Raw genomic sequence first — 18,315 nt, 5'->3', positions numbered from 1 at the left:
TGTCTCTGAAGACAGGAGCCCCAATACAGAGGGTCCCTGGCTCCCAATGGTTACATTTGTGATTTCTTTTTCAACCTTGTGATGGTGTGAACTAGTCACACTCAGTGCATTGTTTGGCCCAAGATGCGCTGCCTCTGGATGAACCCGTTGTAAGTTGAAACTATGATGTCAAATGCACTTTCTATTTAGGATATTTTCAGCTTACGCTGGGTTTATTGGAACAGTTTCATCCCGTGGTAAGTCAGGGAGCATATGTGCTCATAAAAGTAGAGACGATCTCATAGATACCGTGAGATATAATGTCTCTGATGTTACAGAGATACGATGAAAAAATCAAGTGGGACTTGGAAGCCTTGGAGGGACTCACATGGGCGGCTCCTGGAATGCAATCCTGAGCTCCACTGGCTTCTGGATGTGACATCTGTGCCTTCTGCTTAGCCCAGTCTGTTATCGGCTGCTCTCGAGAGCAGAGGTCCAGCGTTCCTGTGTTTAGGTGTTTGAGCTGCCTTAAGAGGCTAGGTCAATACTCACTGGTGTCTTCAGGGCTTTAGGCCTTCTGAACAAGCAGGAAGGGAGAGTTTGTAGAGCTTTGGAAATCTCAACAGACTTCAGGGCCATCCCCCTTGGCAGGAGAGAGCCCCACTGGAGGCGAGCAGGGTGCCTTGTGGGCCTGTGCTGGGCCCAGGCATGTACGGACGTTGTGAGGGCCACAGGACACAGATCGGTCTTGGTTCACAACTGGTGTCGATGGCCACGCAGCATTTCTGCCAGGTACATGAGTGCGGGGACTTGGGTTTTGGGGTGTGCGTCCTGGTTGCCTAGTTGCTTGGAAGACCCCTATTCAGACCCCAGCCTGAGTCACCGTGACAGGCCTCCTGCTTCACACGCCACATGGAAGCCATGCCGTCGGTCACTGACGTCCACCAGGTGTCAGATGTGCGTGTGTATCTTCCTTGGTCTCGGGATGGGTCTTGTTTTGAGGTTATAGTAAACCTTCTTTACGAGGGGTTTGGATTTTTTATGTTGTTTGCAAGGAGGCAGCAGGGAGTGCTTGAGCAGTGAGATCCCCTTTCCAACCAATGCAATTTCAGATCCCAGCAGGTAATTAAGGCAGCAGAGCTGTGGGATCGCCTTTCCAACCAATGAGAATTCAGATCCCAGCAGGTAATTACAGCAGAGGGGCGGGTGGCCGAACCCTGAACTGTGGCTGTTTCTGGTGTCTTGCCCCGCGGACAGAGCGTGCTGGGGCCTCCGTGGTCCTCTGTGGGGTGGGTGGAGGGCATAAGCTGGGTGCTGCTGGGCCCTGGCTGGCTCCACAGCCCGGGGTTTATGCAGGACTCGTTAGACAACTTGGAACCCAGAAAGCAGCACGAGGAGAACGGGATTGTGCCTTTCTGGATCGTTGGTGCTTCCCAGTCTCACACTGAGCAGGCTCTGAGGGGTCTCGCCGGGAAGACTTGCACAGTCGGCCCCCAGGATGGAGTGGGGCTGCAGCGGGTCTTGCAGGAGCTGGAAGTGGGGGTGAATGTCTCGCAAGTGGGACCTTTCAAATGGGCCCAGCAGGATGCATCCGTGGAAATGGTGCCACCTAACGCAGGGCTGTGGCTAGCAGGACCTGAAAGGCTACAGCGGGCTCTGTTTCTGCTCTCTCTGGAGAGTCTCTGCACGGTTTTCCTTGGTTTTTGTCTGTTTGGAGGACGCTTCCCCCTTTCTTGCGCTTACCTAGCCTTCTGAGCTGCCTTGTTGAGTATGACAAAGCCCTGAGAACCATTTTTATCGCATAATTGTGTTATCCTGGTGGCTGGATAAATGACCTGCAAATGTGGGTGACTCAGTAGCTCTGAGGGTGTTCAGTATGCAAGACAGAGGTGGGAATGAAATGTTCAGGCAGGCATCAGAGGATCTGTTCTCTGCTTCACACTGGGGCCCTGGTTTGCTGACAGTCTTCACACTCAATCCAAAAATGGGGATAATGAAGTCTCACGGACTCGGCTTCAGCTGAGAGCTGCCTCCAGCACAGTCTTGTGTGAGTAACAGTTTCTATGTTTGGTGCGAAGGGCGGGCGTCAGTTGATCTTATTTGTGGTGGTGCTTATGGTGGGTTTTCCATAAGGAATGTAGACTTTATTAGCTTTGGCAAGGGAATCCTGAGTGATAAATTGGAAGAATGTTTCAGGAAATTCTGGAAGCTGCAGTGAATCTGGAATCTGTATGAAATTGAGATTTGGATTCTCACGATTTCCTAATGCTACCCCGAAACCCAGTAGTTGAGACGGTCGTAGAGCTTCAGTTGTGCTGCTCCGGTTCCACATTTTAAAAGGAACACATTGCTTTCATCTGGAATGTTCTGAGCTCTGAGTGCTGCCGGCAGAGTGACCAGCTCGCTGCATCAGAGGGGAAGCCAGGGCTGCACTCATGGCGTTGCGGCAGCTGGGAGCTGACCCTGGACCTCAGGCACGTGTGATGCTGACCATTTTCTGTAAACTCCAAGGGTGTAGTGGTCTCCTTGGCCCTTTACAGTCTTCTGAAGCTTTTGATGTGTCTGCACTTTATAGATTTTTCAGAAGTAGACAGCATTTTCCCACACCCTTGGGCTGAGTTTCATCGAGGCTGGTGTGTGGGAAGCACCACACCCGCATTCTGACAGGGAAGACTCTGGTGCCCAACTGAGGTCAGAGTGGAAATTTGTTCTTCCTTCCCTCCAGTCTGGTCCAGCTGCTCCCTGCTTGGCCAGAAGAAAATCATGCTTATCCAAGTCGTAGGCAAACCCCCGAAGTCAAACATTTGTCTTTTTTCTTTAATATGCCCATTTAGTTTATATGGAATGATAGCTAGAGAAATGCCTTTTAGGGGAAAATTAATTTCCTTAATTACAGAGAACTTTTTGGATAAAAATCAGGAGGCTATTTTGTAATAAGATCTAGTTAAATACTACAGTGGAAAGCTCCTTATATTTGATCTTAAACTTGGGCCCTGTGTGCGTGTCCGCATGCTCGTGCTCATGACGCCAGGCGCAGATGTGAACTACGGGCACAGTACATACTTTCTGGTTGCTTTTTTGAACGTCTTATTGCTTGACCTCTCTGACTCAAATGTTGAGTTATGTTGATTCTGTTCAGAATGTTTATCCCTCCGTCTAGGGTCCAGTCGTCTTTCAGGGAGGAACCGTCTTCCTCATCTCTGTCTCCTACAGTATTGTATATTTAATAGTCAAATATTTATAGGTTACATGGGTGACTGATCTGTTCATTAGGAGGAAAACAATGCCAATTTTCACATCATTAGAATGGACTTGTTAAATGATTATTAGTATAATGAAGTTTCCATGGCAAAAGAGGCTTTGCAGATGTGAGTGTAACGGACAGTGAGATGGGGGAGGACCCTGGGTTGTCCAGGTGGGTCCAGTGTCTTCACATGTGCCTTTTGAGAAGGCAGTACGAGGGTCTGCCTCAGAGGAGGAGACCTGAGGACGAGATAGAGGCCAGAGGGCTGTGGGGTTGAGGGCGAGTGTGGGGCAGGGGCAGGGGCAGGGGCCGGAGGGGTGCAGGGCTGAGGCCGGGGCAGTGGTAGGAGGGGTGTGGGGCTGTGAGTCAAGCTGCATGGTGGCTTCTATGAATTGGGAGACTCCAGGCAGGAATACAAGCTACTGACCCCTTGACTTCAGCCCTGGGACTCCTGACTTTCAGGGCTGAGAGGAGGTTTGCATTTGTGGTAATTTGTTGCAGCAGCAATAGGAAGCTAATGCATTGTATCTGTTCTTCACCTCCAAACCTTTGAAAAGTAACCCTGTTGTATTGGCCTTTTGTGTGCCCTAAATTCTAATGAGATGGTTTGTAGGAAATAATAGACACAAACGACGGCAGAACAAAAAGTTGGACAGAAGCAGTGTCTTCTGTGGTTCTGTAGTTTGGGTCTGGGAAGTTAGATTTCGGTCAGAGTGTGTGGTCTTGTTCAGTGTATACCTGGAGTACTTGTTCAGAGCTCCTGGGGGAGTGGTCTTTAACACCGTTAGGATTAAAACTCCAAGCACATCAGGGCCAGAGTGCCTGAGTCAGTGTTAGGCGACCTTTGAATAAGAGTTGGCATGTAGAGTCTGCCCACTTTACTAGTATGAAGCAGCAAAATCTTTTTTTTTTTTTAATTTTTTGAGATGAAGTCTCGTTCTGTCACCTAGACTGGAGTACAGTGGCGAGGCCTCGGCTCACTGCAACCTCCGCCGCCTGTGCTCAAGTGATTCTCCTGCTTCAGCCTCCAAATTGCATGATTTATTTTCCTGTTTTATATACTTAGTATGTGAAAACTCTGCAAACTTTATTAATACAAATGACATGCCAGAACTTAGGAGAATCTGGTATTTTCCTATGCAAGTTAGTAGTGATGTGGAATTCCTGGGCTGGTTTGGTTTTATAAGACATGGGGCGGATTCTTTGCCTAACTTCTGTGGAGCTAACAATTGTTAATCACCCAGCACTCTTACCTCCCCCAACAGCTCAGGTGAGGGGGGTGTTACCCCCACTGTTGTGATGAGAGGCAGGAGACTGAGGCTTAGATGAGCAGGTGACACATTACTGTCCAGCCCCACCCACCCTGTAGTTTCCTGCCATGGCTCAGCTATCTTCCTGCAAGAAAGGACAGACACCCTGGTGCTGGGTAGAATTTCTTGTGAACCCCTTTCCATCCTCCAGGGAGTTCTTGCTTTACAGTGGTGGCTCATGGGGAGTCCTCTGGCCCACTGAGAAAAGTGACTTACGTTGTGACATTATTGCCTCTGTCCGGCTGCTGTCGATTGGGTGATTTGTAAAGAGACATTTATTGCTCACAGCTCTGGAAGCTGGAAAGTCCAAGGTCAAGGCAGTCCAAGGTCAAGGCACCTGCACATCTGGTGCCCCAGGGCCTGTGGCTCACAGATGGCAGCATCTCGCCGCGTCTTGCGTGGCAGCGATCGTCTCGTCAGAACTCACGTGGTGGAGGAGCAGGAGGGCTCCTCCAGGCCTCCCAACAAGGACACCAAGCCCAGTCCTGAGAGCAGGACGTCCCAAAGGCCCCACCTCTTAATGTATCCCGTCGGAGATGGTTTCAGCATGAGGTTTTGGGGACATTCAGGCCAGAGCCATTGCTCTGCTGTGGTGTTAGGGCTGCATGGCATCATTACTGCAGCAGAGCCACAGCTTCTTATCTGCATTTGCTGCAGGAGGAAGACGCAGGTGCCTGTGTAAGTTGGGGTTCGGTGCAAGAAGTGGAGACTCTCTGGGAATCTTAGCAGGAGGAACTTAAGGGCTTTGAGAACTGACACCTTAGGACTGTAGTTTTCTTCAGACTGTAAAAACCTTGGTGTGTGACAATACTGAACATTGCCTGAGCCCTGTGATCCTGTAAAACAGTGATGGTTAAGACATTCCCCCTCCCCACAACTGCGCCCCCACTTTTACTGCAAGAAGCCCCTTCCCATGTGGCTTAGGCTGACTGGCGGGATGACCATTTACCGAGGACAAGACCAGATACAGGCCTTCAAATCCCCCTTCTCTGCCTTATAAGTGATTAGCTAAACTGCCTGTTCCCACTGATCAATCACTTCCCACCTTGAAATGGTTCTTCGTGGTGCAGTTGCGCCTAGGGGGATGGACTTGTCTTTGACTGTCGCCTTCCACAGAGGACAGTTAGGGTGGGCAGGAAAGAATTCTCTGCTACAGGTCTGCATTCCTGGCTGTTTCCAGAAGTGGGAATTCTGGTGCCCTGGAGTGTGGGAATGGATTTCTAGTGTCCCAGCTTCAGGTGGAGTTGAAATTGAGTGAGGCAACCCACCACACCCATCTGGAGCCAGGAACTAGAGCCATTTTTAAAGTGGCAGTTTCTCCATAAGATTGCCCAAAAAATGCGCTCAGCACGTTTTTCTTTCTTTCTCATACGCATTTGGCCATCTAAAATGGGAATGGTGGTTTTTTGAAGCATGGATGTAGTTTTAAATTTTGAGTATTGTAAACCTTAATGTAGCTTCTTAAAATGTTTGCCTGAGTATCTGGAGATTTACTAAACCTTTGGAGTGGTAATAATGAGTTGATCTATATGACTGCCTTCTATGATGCAATGAAAGTACTCTAATTAAAACCTCTGCAGTTGGGTCAGCAGGCGATTGGCCAAAACAAATTCTGCTTTTTGGGTTTCTTTAACCAAACAAGGGAGTAGAGTGTAGGCTGAAGTGGAAAATTCATTTCAGAGTACGCCAGAGCCCTCAATGATTCAGCAGCCTTCTCAGGTGAACGTGTAACGTGCCGTGAGTCTTGGCAAGCCTGGCTACTGATGTGTGCACGTGACACCACAGAGCCACACCTAGGAAGATGTGGTTTCTGTAACAAGCTTTGGAAAACCAAAGTTCAACTAAATTATCCAACTTTGTTACAGAAAAAGCTTAGACCAGATGGCCAAAGACCTGATTGTTTCATGGTTGAGACATGGTTATAAAATCGCCCTTACTTGGTGCCAATCAGTGTTGGTCCACAGTGATACTCCTCCAACCTCACTGAATAGTTTGGAGACTGATATGAGACTGTGAAAATCTCCTTAAGGTGAAAAGGGTTCTGGGGCACCCGGAAATAGCTGCACACCCGTGGCCATTCAACTATAAGGTGGAAATGACGGCTGGGTCATGCGGGAGCATCAGCACACCTGTGGCCATCCTCTTTAAGACGGAAAGGGCTGCTGGGGTGCCCCGCAATATCTGCACACGCGCGGCCATTGTAGCTGTCCCCCTTTCTGCTCAGTCACCTCTGTGTTCCCGCATTCAGGCTTTGGGACACTCATGAACAGCTCGTCCCCTGGGCTGGTGAGGAAGGAGTGGGAGGTTGTTCTGAGGCTCTGTCACTGTCTGCCCTGTCATGAGCTGGGCAAGGCAGTGGCAGTGACCCTGGAGGAGTCTGGTCAGTGAGGGCTCCGGCAGGAAGTGCTGAGGCTTGAGGTGACTCTGCCAGTCGTAACCAAATGTCTTCCCTCTTATTTCCATGATTCCTTCTAGTTCTGCACCTTGCACTGCAGAGTCTCTGTGTATCTATAAATACACATGAGTTACGATACAGGTGTCTCTTTCCCCTCTTTCTGGGGCTGGGCCCAGGGAGTGAAGTGCAAGACCCCCTTACTGCTGGATGCCCACCAGCACGAGGCACTGCCTGCCCTGCTGACGAATGCCTACAGCGAGTCCTGGAAGCCTCCTTCTGAGCACCTGGCCTGTTGACGGTGTATACGGGAGACAACGGAGCTCCCCTTGCCCCACCCTGAGCAGAGAGTGGGGAGGCGGCGGCAGCACTGCTCCCATTGTGCATCCTTGGTGCATGGAGGAAAGTCTGTTCATGCTTAAAACACAGCCCATCCTCTCAAAAGCAGGGTGACAACCACATTTACTTCTGGAATTTTAAAAAAGAGCCCGTCTCTTTCAGAGAAGAACATGGCACGTATGTGTGTACCTCCTTTGTTTTTTTTTTTTTTTTGAGACAGTTTCCCTCTGTCACCCAGGCTGGAGTGCAGTGGTGCGATCTCAGGTCACTGCAAGCTCTGCCTCCCGGGTTCATGCAATTCTCCAGCCTCAGCCTCCCAAGTAGCTGGGACTACAGGCACCCACCACCATGCCTGGCTAATTGTTTGTATTTTTAGTAGAGACGGGGTTTCACCGTGTTAGCCAGGATGGTCTCGGTTTCCTGACCTCGTGATCTGCCCACCTCGGCCTCCCATAGTGCTGGGATTATAGGTGTGAGCCACCGCGCCAGGCCGTATGTGTGTACCTCTTTACAAGTCTTGCCCGACCTTTGCATTTAAAAATTATTGAAAAACTTAAGGATGTAACTGACAAGAACTTTATAGGTTTCTCCAAGTAAAAATTTGGAAAAGTTAAGTGAACCCATAATGTGTTTCATTTCTATGAGTCCCACACTTGGATTTTTAAATGTGGGCAAAACCTCAGCAGGCAGAGCAGGCTGCGTGGGATCTGGGAGATCTGTGAGTGGAGGGCATCATTTCACCACTGTGCAATTGAACGAAGATATGTCGTTTATTTATTTTTGAGCCGGAGTCTCGGTCTGTCACCAGGCTGGGGTGCAGTGGTGCAATCTTGGCTAACTGGAACCTCCGCCTCCTGGGTTCAAGCAATTCTCCTGCCTCAGCCTCCCAAGTAGTTGGGACTACAGGCGTGCACCACCACATCCAGATCATTTTTGTATCTTTAGTAGAGATGGGGTTTCACCATGTTGGCCAGGATGGTGTCAATCTGTTGACCTCATGATCTGTCCGCCTTGCCCTCCCAAAGTCCTGGGATTACAGGTGTGAGCCACCGTGACCAGCCAGATTTGCTGTTTTAAAACAAAGCGTATATGGCGGCTTACTATGTCAAGCACGGTTCAAAGCACATTACAAAGCTGGGCAGGATGGTGCTCGCCTATATTTCCAGCTACTGGGGAGGCTAAAGTGAGGGGATTGTTTGAGCCTAGGAGTTCAAGGCTGCAGTGAGCTATGATGTTGCCACTGCACTCCAACTTGGTGACAGAGTGAGACCCAGTCTCTAAAACAAAAACAAAAACGCATTTTACAACTGCTAAGCCATCTGCATGTGTTCATTACAGTTTTTTCTGGGAACGGGCATGGTGGCTCATCCCTGTAGTCCTAGATGCTAGTGGAGGTTGAGGCAAAATGATCGCAAGACAGCTGGTATTTGAGGCCAGCCTATGCAACATATCAAAAACCCTTGTCTATATATAAAAAAAATATTAACTAGGCGTGATGACACAAGCCTGTAGTTCTATCTACTTGGGAGGCTGAGGCAGGAGGATCACCTGAGCCTGGGAATTTGAAGTTACAGTGAGCTATGATTGTACCACTGCATTCCGGCCTGGGTGACAGAGTGAGACCCCTGTCTCTAAAAAACAAACAAATGACGACAGCAACAACAACAAAACACTTTTTCTGAAGCTAGCACCATGCAATTATGTACTTTATAAATTGCTAGTCTAATTCCAAGGGAATAGTTCAGCAGCTGACATTTGAGAAGCACCTGTAGAAAGGATTCAAAGGCCACGGACACCGTCCACTGTTTTTGTTTTCCTACAAGAAGAAGGATGGCAGTATTAATTTATGCCCTGCTTACCTATCCCAAGTCGTAGATCACTGAATCTTTAAAGATTATGATTCTTGCTTGGTTTTTGGTACCAAAGGAGACAAGGAAGGAGCTTAAGAGGTGAGCACGGTGTGATTCAGGACTGAAGTTTCTGCCACTTCCTGGGAGGTAACTGCAAAAGTGAGCCGTTCTGACTTAGCTGTTTGTGCATTTGCCACCGCCAAGGGGGCACTGGTAGATTCAAGCTTTGGGGCTCTTCTGACAACTGGCAAGGATAAAGTATTAGCAAGGGCAAGGGAATAGCAATAAAATAATCCAATAACAAAGATATGAAGATTTATAGTAATTTTTAGGCCGGTGCAGTGTTTCAGGCCTGTAATCCTAGGGCGCTTTGGGAGGCCCAGGCGGGAGGATCACTTGACCAGGATTTCGAGGTTAAGGTGAACTGCGCTCCAGCCTGGGCAACAGGGCAACACTCTGTCTCTAAAAAGAAAAGACAATTTAAACCCTTTACGTGCATACCAAATCTTATACCAGAAGGAAAACTGGTCTCGAGCTCCGTGTGAGCTCCCTGGGGCCCGCCGGGACGGGGTTGGCACAGCCGGACCTGCGGCACTAGTTCTGGCCGGGCGCTGTGGGATCTGCAGGGGACCATAGGATGCTGTGGCGCGGCGGGCTGAGATTGGCGGAGAAGCGGCCACACGCCTGCCGAGCTACTGAGAAGGCGAGCGGAGGTGCACCCCGCCCGCCCTCCCGCCCGCCCGCCCTCCCGCCCGCCCGCCGCGGGAACCGCAGGTTGAGGCGCCGGGCGCGCGAAGACTCAGCTGCCCCGCCCACCAAGGGCGCGTCGGTACTCGGCCGCCGCCTCTGGGCTGGCAGCCGCCACCGCGCCGCGCTCCCATTGGTGCCCGGCGGTGACGCGGCCGAGCGGGCCGGGGCTGCCTGGTCCGTAGGCGGGCGCGGGGAGCTGGGCGCGAGGGGCGGGGGCCGGGCGCGCGGCTGATGAAACCTGGCGCCGGATTCCGCCAGTCCTCCGCGCCCATTCAGTCAGCGCGGGCAGGTGTGAGCCCCGGGTCAACCGCCTGGCAGGCGCGCACGCGGCCACCGGCTCCCGCTAACCGCAGCCTCCACTCCTCTCCCCGCGCGCCGCGCCTCCGCCCCGCCCAGTCTCCCCGGCCGAGCGTCCGTTGGTCCTTGAGCGTGTCCGACTGTCCGTCCACTGTCCTGCCGGAGCCCCGCCGCCGCCGGCTCGGTGAGTGCCCGGCCCCCGCCAATGCAGGGGGCAGCTCCTTGGGCCCGGGTTATCACGAAGGCGGCCCTGGCTCTGCGTGGGGCCACGGGAGGGCGGCGCGGGAGTGGCGAGGGTCCCCGCGCCGGGAGCGCTGCCATCCTCCGGGAAGGGCCAGGACCTGGACCGGGCGGGCCCTGGAGTGGGCACGCGGGGCTGGTGCCCATGCGGCTGTCGCCTCCACGGAGTCCATTTTGGCTCCTTGAAGCCGCGGCGTGGTGTATGATGCAACACCGAGTGAGTAAGCGTGGGCGACCTGGCGATGCCCGCCCCGCGCGCCTGTCCGGGGACCCGCGCGCCGCTACGCACCGGGTGGTCGGGGTGGGTAGGTGGGCGGCGGGTGCACTGGCCAGCCCGGGAAGCATCCGGAGCCCGCTGGCAGCGAGGAGACCTTCCCTTACATGGCGCGGTGCAGAGCACCCCGCCCCGCCACGAGGTCCGGGGATGTGTCATCAGCCTTGGGTGGGGACCCTGCCCGGCCGCCCCGAGGGTGGTCCTGCGGCAGGTGGCCCGCCCGGGGACTCTGTCGCCATCCCCGCCTGGTGGTCGCCCTGACCTAGAGCACCTAGCCCTCCGCTTGTTCCTAGAACCCGGGACGCGCCGCCTGCACCTCTCGTCTGGGTCCCCAATATTGCTTCGATGAAGTCTCCCCTAGGTGGGCTTCTTTGTGACCCAGTGTGGCCTGAAAAGACCGGGTTCCTCAGGCCCTCCACATGGTTTGGAGTGAGAGGAAGTTCTTCCGCCTTTGGGAAGACACCGTATTCTCAGGGTATTCCCTTCTGCGTAGTAGAAAACTTCCCGGGCATGGGCAGGTCACAGTCATTCTAAAACCTACGTGTATTCAGAGCGGCAGCTGCGCGGTAGTACTACAACGGCCTGTTGGTTCAGCTCCTGACCCTTTCGAGGGGATGGGGGACCCAGATAGCAGTTGTGTTTGACTTGTGTGACTGGGATAGTCAGACATGTGCCTTCAGGAAAAATAAATAACCTGCATTTCCCAATACTCACGTCATCACCGCCATGCCCTCATGTGTTGGGTTTTAGTCCAGACATAGTTACCAGATGGTTGGGATTTCAATCCCAGGTGTATCTCCCTAAAAAATGTGCCTTTTATTTTCCATTCGACTAGTAGAATTGTGTATGTCGGCCTCTGGCTGAATGCCCTAATTGTATTTAATTCGAATTATAATTTATTTGGGATTTTTCTTAATATTTCTTGCCCTTTATGTTTGGTTCAGATAATAGGTAACCATGAAACATTTATTCCTCTGGTATTTTTAGTTGGTGTCAGTGGAAATTATCGTGATTTTCATATGAACACACCTTCCTGTTATTAAAACAAAAGGTCTTATTTAAGTCACACGAACAGGATAGAAACTTAGGGGAAAAGTCAACAATAGGTTAAAATAGTTTTAAAAATAGGTTTAGCATATTACGATCACGTTTAATTATTATAAAGGTAAAATTCAAAGGATGTCAAAGGAGTTTTGAGTAAAGAGGATACGGCTTAATAAGTGGATCAGAAATGTACTCCCTTGTCTGGGTCTGGATCCTAGAGCCACATGCTTCTGTGCATATGATTACTTGCTTTAGGTGAAAAAAAAAAAAAAAGGCTTGAAAGACAAGGTTGTTGACTTCAGGGAGTTTCAATTTTCTATTTGGTAGAAGAACTCATTCTTTGATGGAATTAAATACATGTTGATTGATTATGCCGGTCTGTAGTTTATTTTAACCAAAGTCCATACAAATAGGTAATTATGTTGGAGGGCTCAGAATTATGTCCAATTAAATTAATCCTTTCTCATTATCAACCATGTATTTGGAGAGATTGCTGTTATTCCGAGGGACAAATTTGAAATGTGAATAAGTGCATCCTTGTTATGGAGAAAAATATTTTTTTCCCTCTAAACCTTGGAGATACTTGGGTCTCGGAGTTATCTCTTCCAGAGGCATCTTCAGAGATGCCTGTCACTCCACCTGCTTCTTGGTCCTCACTCCAAGCAAGACGTTCCGATGGGTTGTGGTGTTTTTCTATATAGTTGGGCCCTGCAGACCTGGACAGATTTTAAAGCAGATCCAATAAGATTGGCCAGTGGATTCATGGAGGGTGAGAAAGGTCAAATATGACTCCAAGCACATCAGAGTTGCTGTATTAATGAGATGGGAAGGCTGAGCAAAGAACCTGTTGGATGGAAGAGGGACTTTCTGAAAGTCACAACTGCCCTTTTTAGAACTCTCATCCCCAGGGTCAGGGCTAGAAGACGTATCTTCTTGGAGCCCCTTTCAGGTGCCTGCCTGTGTGTTGCAGCCAGCCGTCCAGGGTGCTGGCGTCCTTCCCCTTCACCTAGCCTCACTGGCTCCTCTCGCCAAATCTGGGGGGTCTCTTCAACCTCTGGCTCCTTGCTGCCCATGGCCTCCCTTTGCTCCTCTGCCGCCTTCTAGTGGGCCACCTGGCGGTGGGCTTGTCCTGTGGAATGGGGACCCTCTAAACATGGGGTTCAAAGGTCCTGGGATCTTCCTGTATCATCAGGACATCTGCCTCCCCTCGGGTTTCCCAGGCCTTGGGTGGGGAGGCATCAGATCCCTGGCCAACCTGCTGTCCACCCCAGGGTTTGGACCTCTCTTCCAGTGAGGGAACAGAGTAGTAGCTTCATTTGCGGCAGATTACCTGCCTTGTGATAAACTTTAGTGGCCTCCCTTTCTGTTTTGTCATAATCTGCCTCCTCCCCCACCCCCATACCCAACTGCAAAGCAGCCTTGAAAATAACCACCCCTGTGGTTCAGTGTGGGTCATGATCTGTCAAGCCAGGTTTAGTGCATTTGCCAAATGGAATTACCAGAAGGATGGGCATAAAACTGGGAAAGTGATTTGGTGGCTTGCTAGCCGTGTTCATTTCTCTCCCAAGGCATTCGTTCAGATGTGCAGCATTGGCAGACCCGGGGGATGCCGTTTACCTGGCCCATTGGTCAGGATTTGGTCATCCCAGGAACATGGACCAGATTCTGGCTGGTCTGAGGTTTGTCCCTCCTGCCACACCCAGTGGTTTTCATTGAGCTTTTTTCATCTAATTATTGTCAGAAACAGTGGGGAATGGCAGGTATTGCATTTGGTGAACACACTGGATAATGGAGCCAGAGCCGTGTGACTGAGGGAAGAGGCCTTCACAGCTTCAATGCAGAATGGGATGATTATCTGCCTTGAAACGAAGGATGCTGCTTTGAGGAACTGAGGGGAGTCAAGACCAATACTGGGAACAGCACTCCTCCTGGCTTCTGGAATCCTGGCTTTGCTTCTCTCTGAGGTAATTTAGACTTCCTGAACCTTCTACACTGGCTCCATCTGTATATTGGGAGAGCCTGTCCCTCTCAGCCTCACAGTGGTGAAGTTAGGAAGCATGGAGTCCATAGTGTTCTTTGAAAGAATAAAGGCACCAAGTCCATGCATTTAAATTTCTCTCTTGAGATCAGTCCTTTTGTTAGCAGCCTGCAGTTCTGACCGTGGCAACCGAAAGTCAAGAGCAAGGAAACCTGGGGGTTTATTTGGAGGTGGGAGAGGAGGCCCCTTCTTCTAGTAGGACTGTGTGTGGCTACATTGTCTTTCCATTTTGTTTTCTGATTGTCCCCTTGCCCCTCCCTTTCCTGGGGGCACAGAGGGCATGGCAGTTTTGTTTCCTAGCTTTCCATATTCCTACTGCAGTGCTTTCTTCAGAATATTCGTTCAGATCGGGTTCTTGGCTGTGAGGACAACCAGCTGCATTCCTGTTTCTTTAGAAGTGGATCCCCGTGTCCTGCACAGTGAGTTCTGTGTTGTAGAGACCGTCTAGCAGTGGTGACTCCGGGAGTGGCCTCTGCTCGATGTGGGGCCTCTGCAACATGAGGTTAGGGGGCCTCTACGCTGTGGGGTCGAATGAGACGTCATGACCGCTGCTGGCGGAAAGAGCAGAGCCCCAGAGTGGGTTCCACTTCTGGGATAAGTGTTTTTTCTGATAGTCCTCGGAACCACATTTAAATTCTTTTTCATATTGTTTGCATAATAATTGACTTCTAGTGCCTACCTTATAGGACTGAGAGGATTTAAACGAGATAATCCATGCTATGGATTTAACACAACCTCTGGCACAAGTCTAAATGTTGCATATAAGTGTTAACTATCATACTGGAAAGAAGGCTCAGTTCCTTGATTTAGGCGTGGGAGAAATATATATATCTATGTGTATATGGATATATATATATATTTTTGAGAGAGGGTCACGCTCTGTCACTCAGGCTGGAGTGCAGTGGTGCAGTCACAGCTTGTGTAGCCTTTACCTCCTGGGATCAAGTGATCCTCCACCTCAGCCTCTCCGGTACCTGGAACCACAGGTATGTACCACCACACCCGGTAATTTTTATTTTTTGGTAGAGGAGGGATCTCATTATGTTGCCCAGGCTGGTCTCAAACTCCTGGCCTCAAGTGATCCGCCTGCCTTGCCTCCCTAAAGTGCTAGGTTTACAGTCGTGAGCCACTTAGCCTGGCCCTGAGAAAAATAATTTTTATAACAACTTCATTTTGCTCTCTCATTTTACCAAGGCATTAAAATGTTGTGCTCTTTCCTTGGGTTTGTGTCTGAATTAGAAAGGGGCACACATAGTCCCAGGGTGCTGAAGGAGGGATGTGGGCCTCTGAGGCATCTGCTGACAGGTTCACCATCTCATCTGGTCCTAGCTCTGAGGGAAGGAACAATAGTCTCTGGGCTGTTTTGACTCTGACTGCCTGGATGGACTTGAAGCCATCTCTCTTTGGGATCCTGGTGTCCCCCTGGCCATGGGGTGCAGGTTTGCTTAGGTCTCAGACCCACACAGCTTGGGCTTGGTGACTCCTAGGACTCCTGGGAAACAGAGCTCACAGCCCCTTTCTTAGTGTTTGCTGTATGTGTATGTGTATGTGTGTGTGTTTGGTGGGAGGCAGGACGGGAGTGACTGCCCTAGCTATAGTCATCCTAAACATTTTGTTCAAATTACTCTGAAGACCTTGGGTTTTAGAAAAAGCAAAGCTGAGAAGCTGAAACTCTGGGCCGTGCGTTTCCCACCTCACTCATCCCGTGCTTGTGTCAGTAGGATAGGATGCCTCCATACAGGGCGGGGTGGTGGGGGACACCCACCGGGGGGGGCAGCAGTGAGAAGGCAGGGGCTCACCTCCCCACAAAGTGGCTGGAGTTGATCTGTTACGGATGTCTTCGGAGTGTCCTTCTCTGCATCTTGTCTGCCTACCAAGTGCCATTAGCTAAAGTCTCTTAGGCGAAGTAGGAAGGAAGGGAGGGGCCCCGGGGCTAGGTAAGATCAATCCTTGCAAGCACTTATTTCATGCTCAGCATGTACTCTACGCTTTATCTATGTTTCATTTGAGTCCTCCCAGCCACCCAGTGAGGTCGGCCCTTCTGCTTTGACTGATGGGGGGAGGGAGGCAGGTGGCCCATGGGCACACAGGTAGGCAGTCAGCGGCCGAGTGAAGATTGGAACCTAGATATCTGCCTTTACCTGGACTCCAGCCTGTCTCAGTATAGGCCTGGTCTGGCCTGCCCTGTGTGAGTAGGAGGCAGACAGATCTGAAGCCCATCTGCCTGTGTCCCTCTGTTTCTGGCTGAGTCCAAGTGGTGCTGGCACTGGTCACGCGCCCCAACGCTGGATGGCACCCTGCCTTCCCTCTCTTTGCCCTGATTTCCCTCTGCTGTCTCTGAACGCAGGTCTTCCCCCTCCCAAGTCCAGGCGTCTGGCACAGCTGGAGCCCTGGGGTCCCTGGGGCAGCTGCGCTGGGACGTGGCCAGTGTCAGGAACCAGTGTGTATGACAGGCTGGGCTGCATTCTTTTTGGGTCAGTAGTTTGGCATTTACATCACCAGCCTTTGGCTGGATGCAATGCCTCCTGCCCAGACCACAAGGTTGCTTTGTCTGATTTATCACCATCCAGCCATGCCCACATTCCACCTCCATCTCCACCTGGGGAGACCCCATTGCAGGGGGTCTTGTGGGAACCAGAGACTGTTCGTAGGGGAAAGTCAGCTTCCTTTTGTGTATTCCATCCTTCTTAAGGCCAGTGGCCTCTGTCGTCCTGCCCTTGGCTTGGCTTTGATGATTTCTACAATATCTTGCAGAGGTGCCGCCTTTCCATAGAGGATGCTGCTTTAACACTCTCAGAGAGCCTGGGGCAGGAGCTGTCCACCCCAGAGCCTGCAGTGAGGGCCCGTCTTCCCCAAAGTGACTTGGGAGTGTCTTCCTGGTCCGCAGCTTTTCCACAGTGTCAGGGACACCTCCTGCCCTCCCTTGGGACGAGGCCTGGTCCAGGAGCTGGGGCATTAGGGTGCAGTTTCTGGGACCCCATGGAGGTCCCCTGGGAAAGACTGGCAATTAGAGTTAGGAAAACTCTTCCCTAACCCTTTTTGCCCTTCTCCTTTTCCCCTTTTCTTTTTCAGCAGTTTTTGGATAACATTTCAAAGTTAAAAGTTACAGAGGCCAGGCATGGTGGCTCACACCTGTAATCCCAGAATTTTGGGAGGCTGAGGCAAACAGATCACTTGAGACCAGGAGTTTGAGACCAGCCCTGGCCAACATGGTGAAACTCATGTCTACTAAAAATACAAAAGTTAGCCAGGTGTTGGTGGCACATGCCTGCAGTCGCAGCTACTCGGGAGGCTGAGACACAGGAGTCACTTGAACCTGGGAGGCGGAGGTTTCAGTGAGCTGAGATCACACCACTGCACTCCAGCCTGGGTGACAGAGTAAGATGCTATCTCAAAAAAAAAAAAAAAAAAAAAAAAAGAAAAAAAAAAAGAAAAGTTGCAGGAGTGCAAGGAACTCCTGAGTACCCTCTTCTCAGATGTGCAGGTGGTTTATGTTTTGCCTCCTTCTATTCTCTCTCCACCCACACACAAACTCACATGCACACAGACATATACATTTTTTTCTGAACCATTTGAGAGTAAGCTGAAGATATCATGCCTTTTTATTTGCTCTCTGTACTTCGGTGTATATTTCCTAAGAACAAGGACCTTCTCTCATATAACCATGGTACGATAGCAAAGTCAGATTGCTAGACAGTCCATATTCGACTTGCAGTCGTCCACATAATGTCCTTTATAGCTAGGTATTTTTGGGGAAGGAGTTGTGCAGTGTAGGGGTTCTTTCAAAAAAGCTGTAGTCTAATTTTCTACCTCATGAGCCTTTTTAAGAAAAAATGTTTCTAAAAGTTAGAATGCTTTGTTGTGGAAATTTTGGAAACTGCAGAAAATTAAAAGAAGGAGAAAATAAAAACCATTCATAATTCCAGTTCAGAGGCTGAGTAATCAACCAGAAAGGTGGTGGGAAGACTTTCTCAGCTCCTTCAGCTCTGGTGACCTGGCCACGCAGTCCCGTGGTCCCTCTACCACCCACACACCAGGCAGGAGCCCCGCAGCGGAGTCCTGGGGCTGTGGGAGGAGCCGGCCCTGTCTGGAGCTGACGGTCTTTCATGCTCCTGCCCACCCCTTGGGCAGGTGCCCACCGAGCAGGCGGACTTAACCAGCCTTGGTGGTGCCTTTGTGGTGCATATCCTCCGGGTGGGGAAGGGTGGAGATTGTTAATAAATATCCAGAACTTGTTTGAGACTTGAAAAGAAATGTTGCAGGCCCACTCTTGTCTGGTCTATACCCCTTGCTTCCTGGACTTGGCAGAGGTTAAGGATGGGGCCTGGAGCCTGATTGAGGGAAACAGCACTGGCCCCGTGTCAGTGACCTCTTGGGTGCTTCATGCGGTTGCTAGACTTGCCTTTTAATAAGCCTCTTGGCCCCTACCAGTGGGCTACAGAAGAAATAAAATGTGAAATTTTACCACGTGAAGTTTGCTGTTTGCTGATGACTGTGCGTCTCGTAAGTTCCTAGGGAAAGGTTTTAAAACTGGTGCAGATAGTGAAGTTTGGATCTC

General features: G+C 50.7%; 3 protein-coding genes across 13 annotated transcripts in view; 2 read left to right on the top strand and 1 right to left on the bottom strand.

Annotated features, from left to right (window-relative positions):
• Positions 1-18,315, top strand: part of LOC114673599 (uncharacterized) — a 185,106-nt gene that overhangs the window by 62,668 nt on the left and 104,123 nt on the right. The window lies entirely within an intron of this gene.
• The window catches only part of SLC7A1 (solute carrier family 7 member 1), a 106,329-nt gene that overhangs the window by 10,844 nt on the left and 77,170 nt on the right, over positions 1-18,315 (top strand). For 2 of the 9 annotated variants that reach the window (XM_077973644.1, XM_077973651.1), the window contains exon 1: positions 10,486-10,618. The exons of 2 other annotated variants lie outside the window; for them this stretch is intronic. The gene's annotated coding sequence lies outside the window, so the exon portion shown is untranslated. 9 annotated transcript variants of the gene reach the window in all.
• LOC144336222 (uncharacterized) lies at positions 8,960-17,192 on the bottom strand. The gene is made up of 2 exons (XM_077974146.1): positions 17,118-17,192; positions 8,960-12,508 (listed from the first exon to the last, which is right to left on the bottom strand). The coding sequence occupies exon 2, from the start codon at positions 10,832-10,834 to the stop codon at positions 10,208-10,210; it is 627 nt and encodes a 208-aa protein (XP_077830272.1). The 5' UTR covers positions 10,835-12,508; positions 17,118-17,192; the 3' UTR covers positions 8,960-10,207.

This window comes from Macaca mulatta, chromosome 17, assembly GCF_049350105.2.
Source record: "Macaca mulatta isolate MMU2019108-1 chromosome 17, T2T-MMU8v2.0, whole genome shotgun sequence".
NCBI lineage: Eukaryota > Metazoa > Chordata > Mammalia > Primates > Cercopithecidae > Macaca > Macaca mulatta.
Note: the sequence above shows the minus strand (reverse complement) of the source record. Positions and strands in the feature narration are given on the sequence as shown.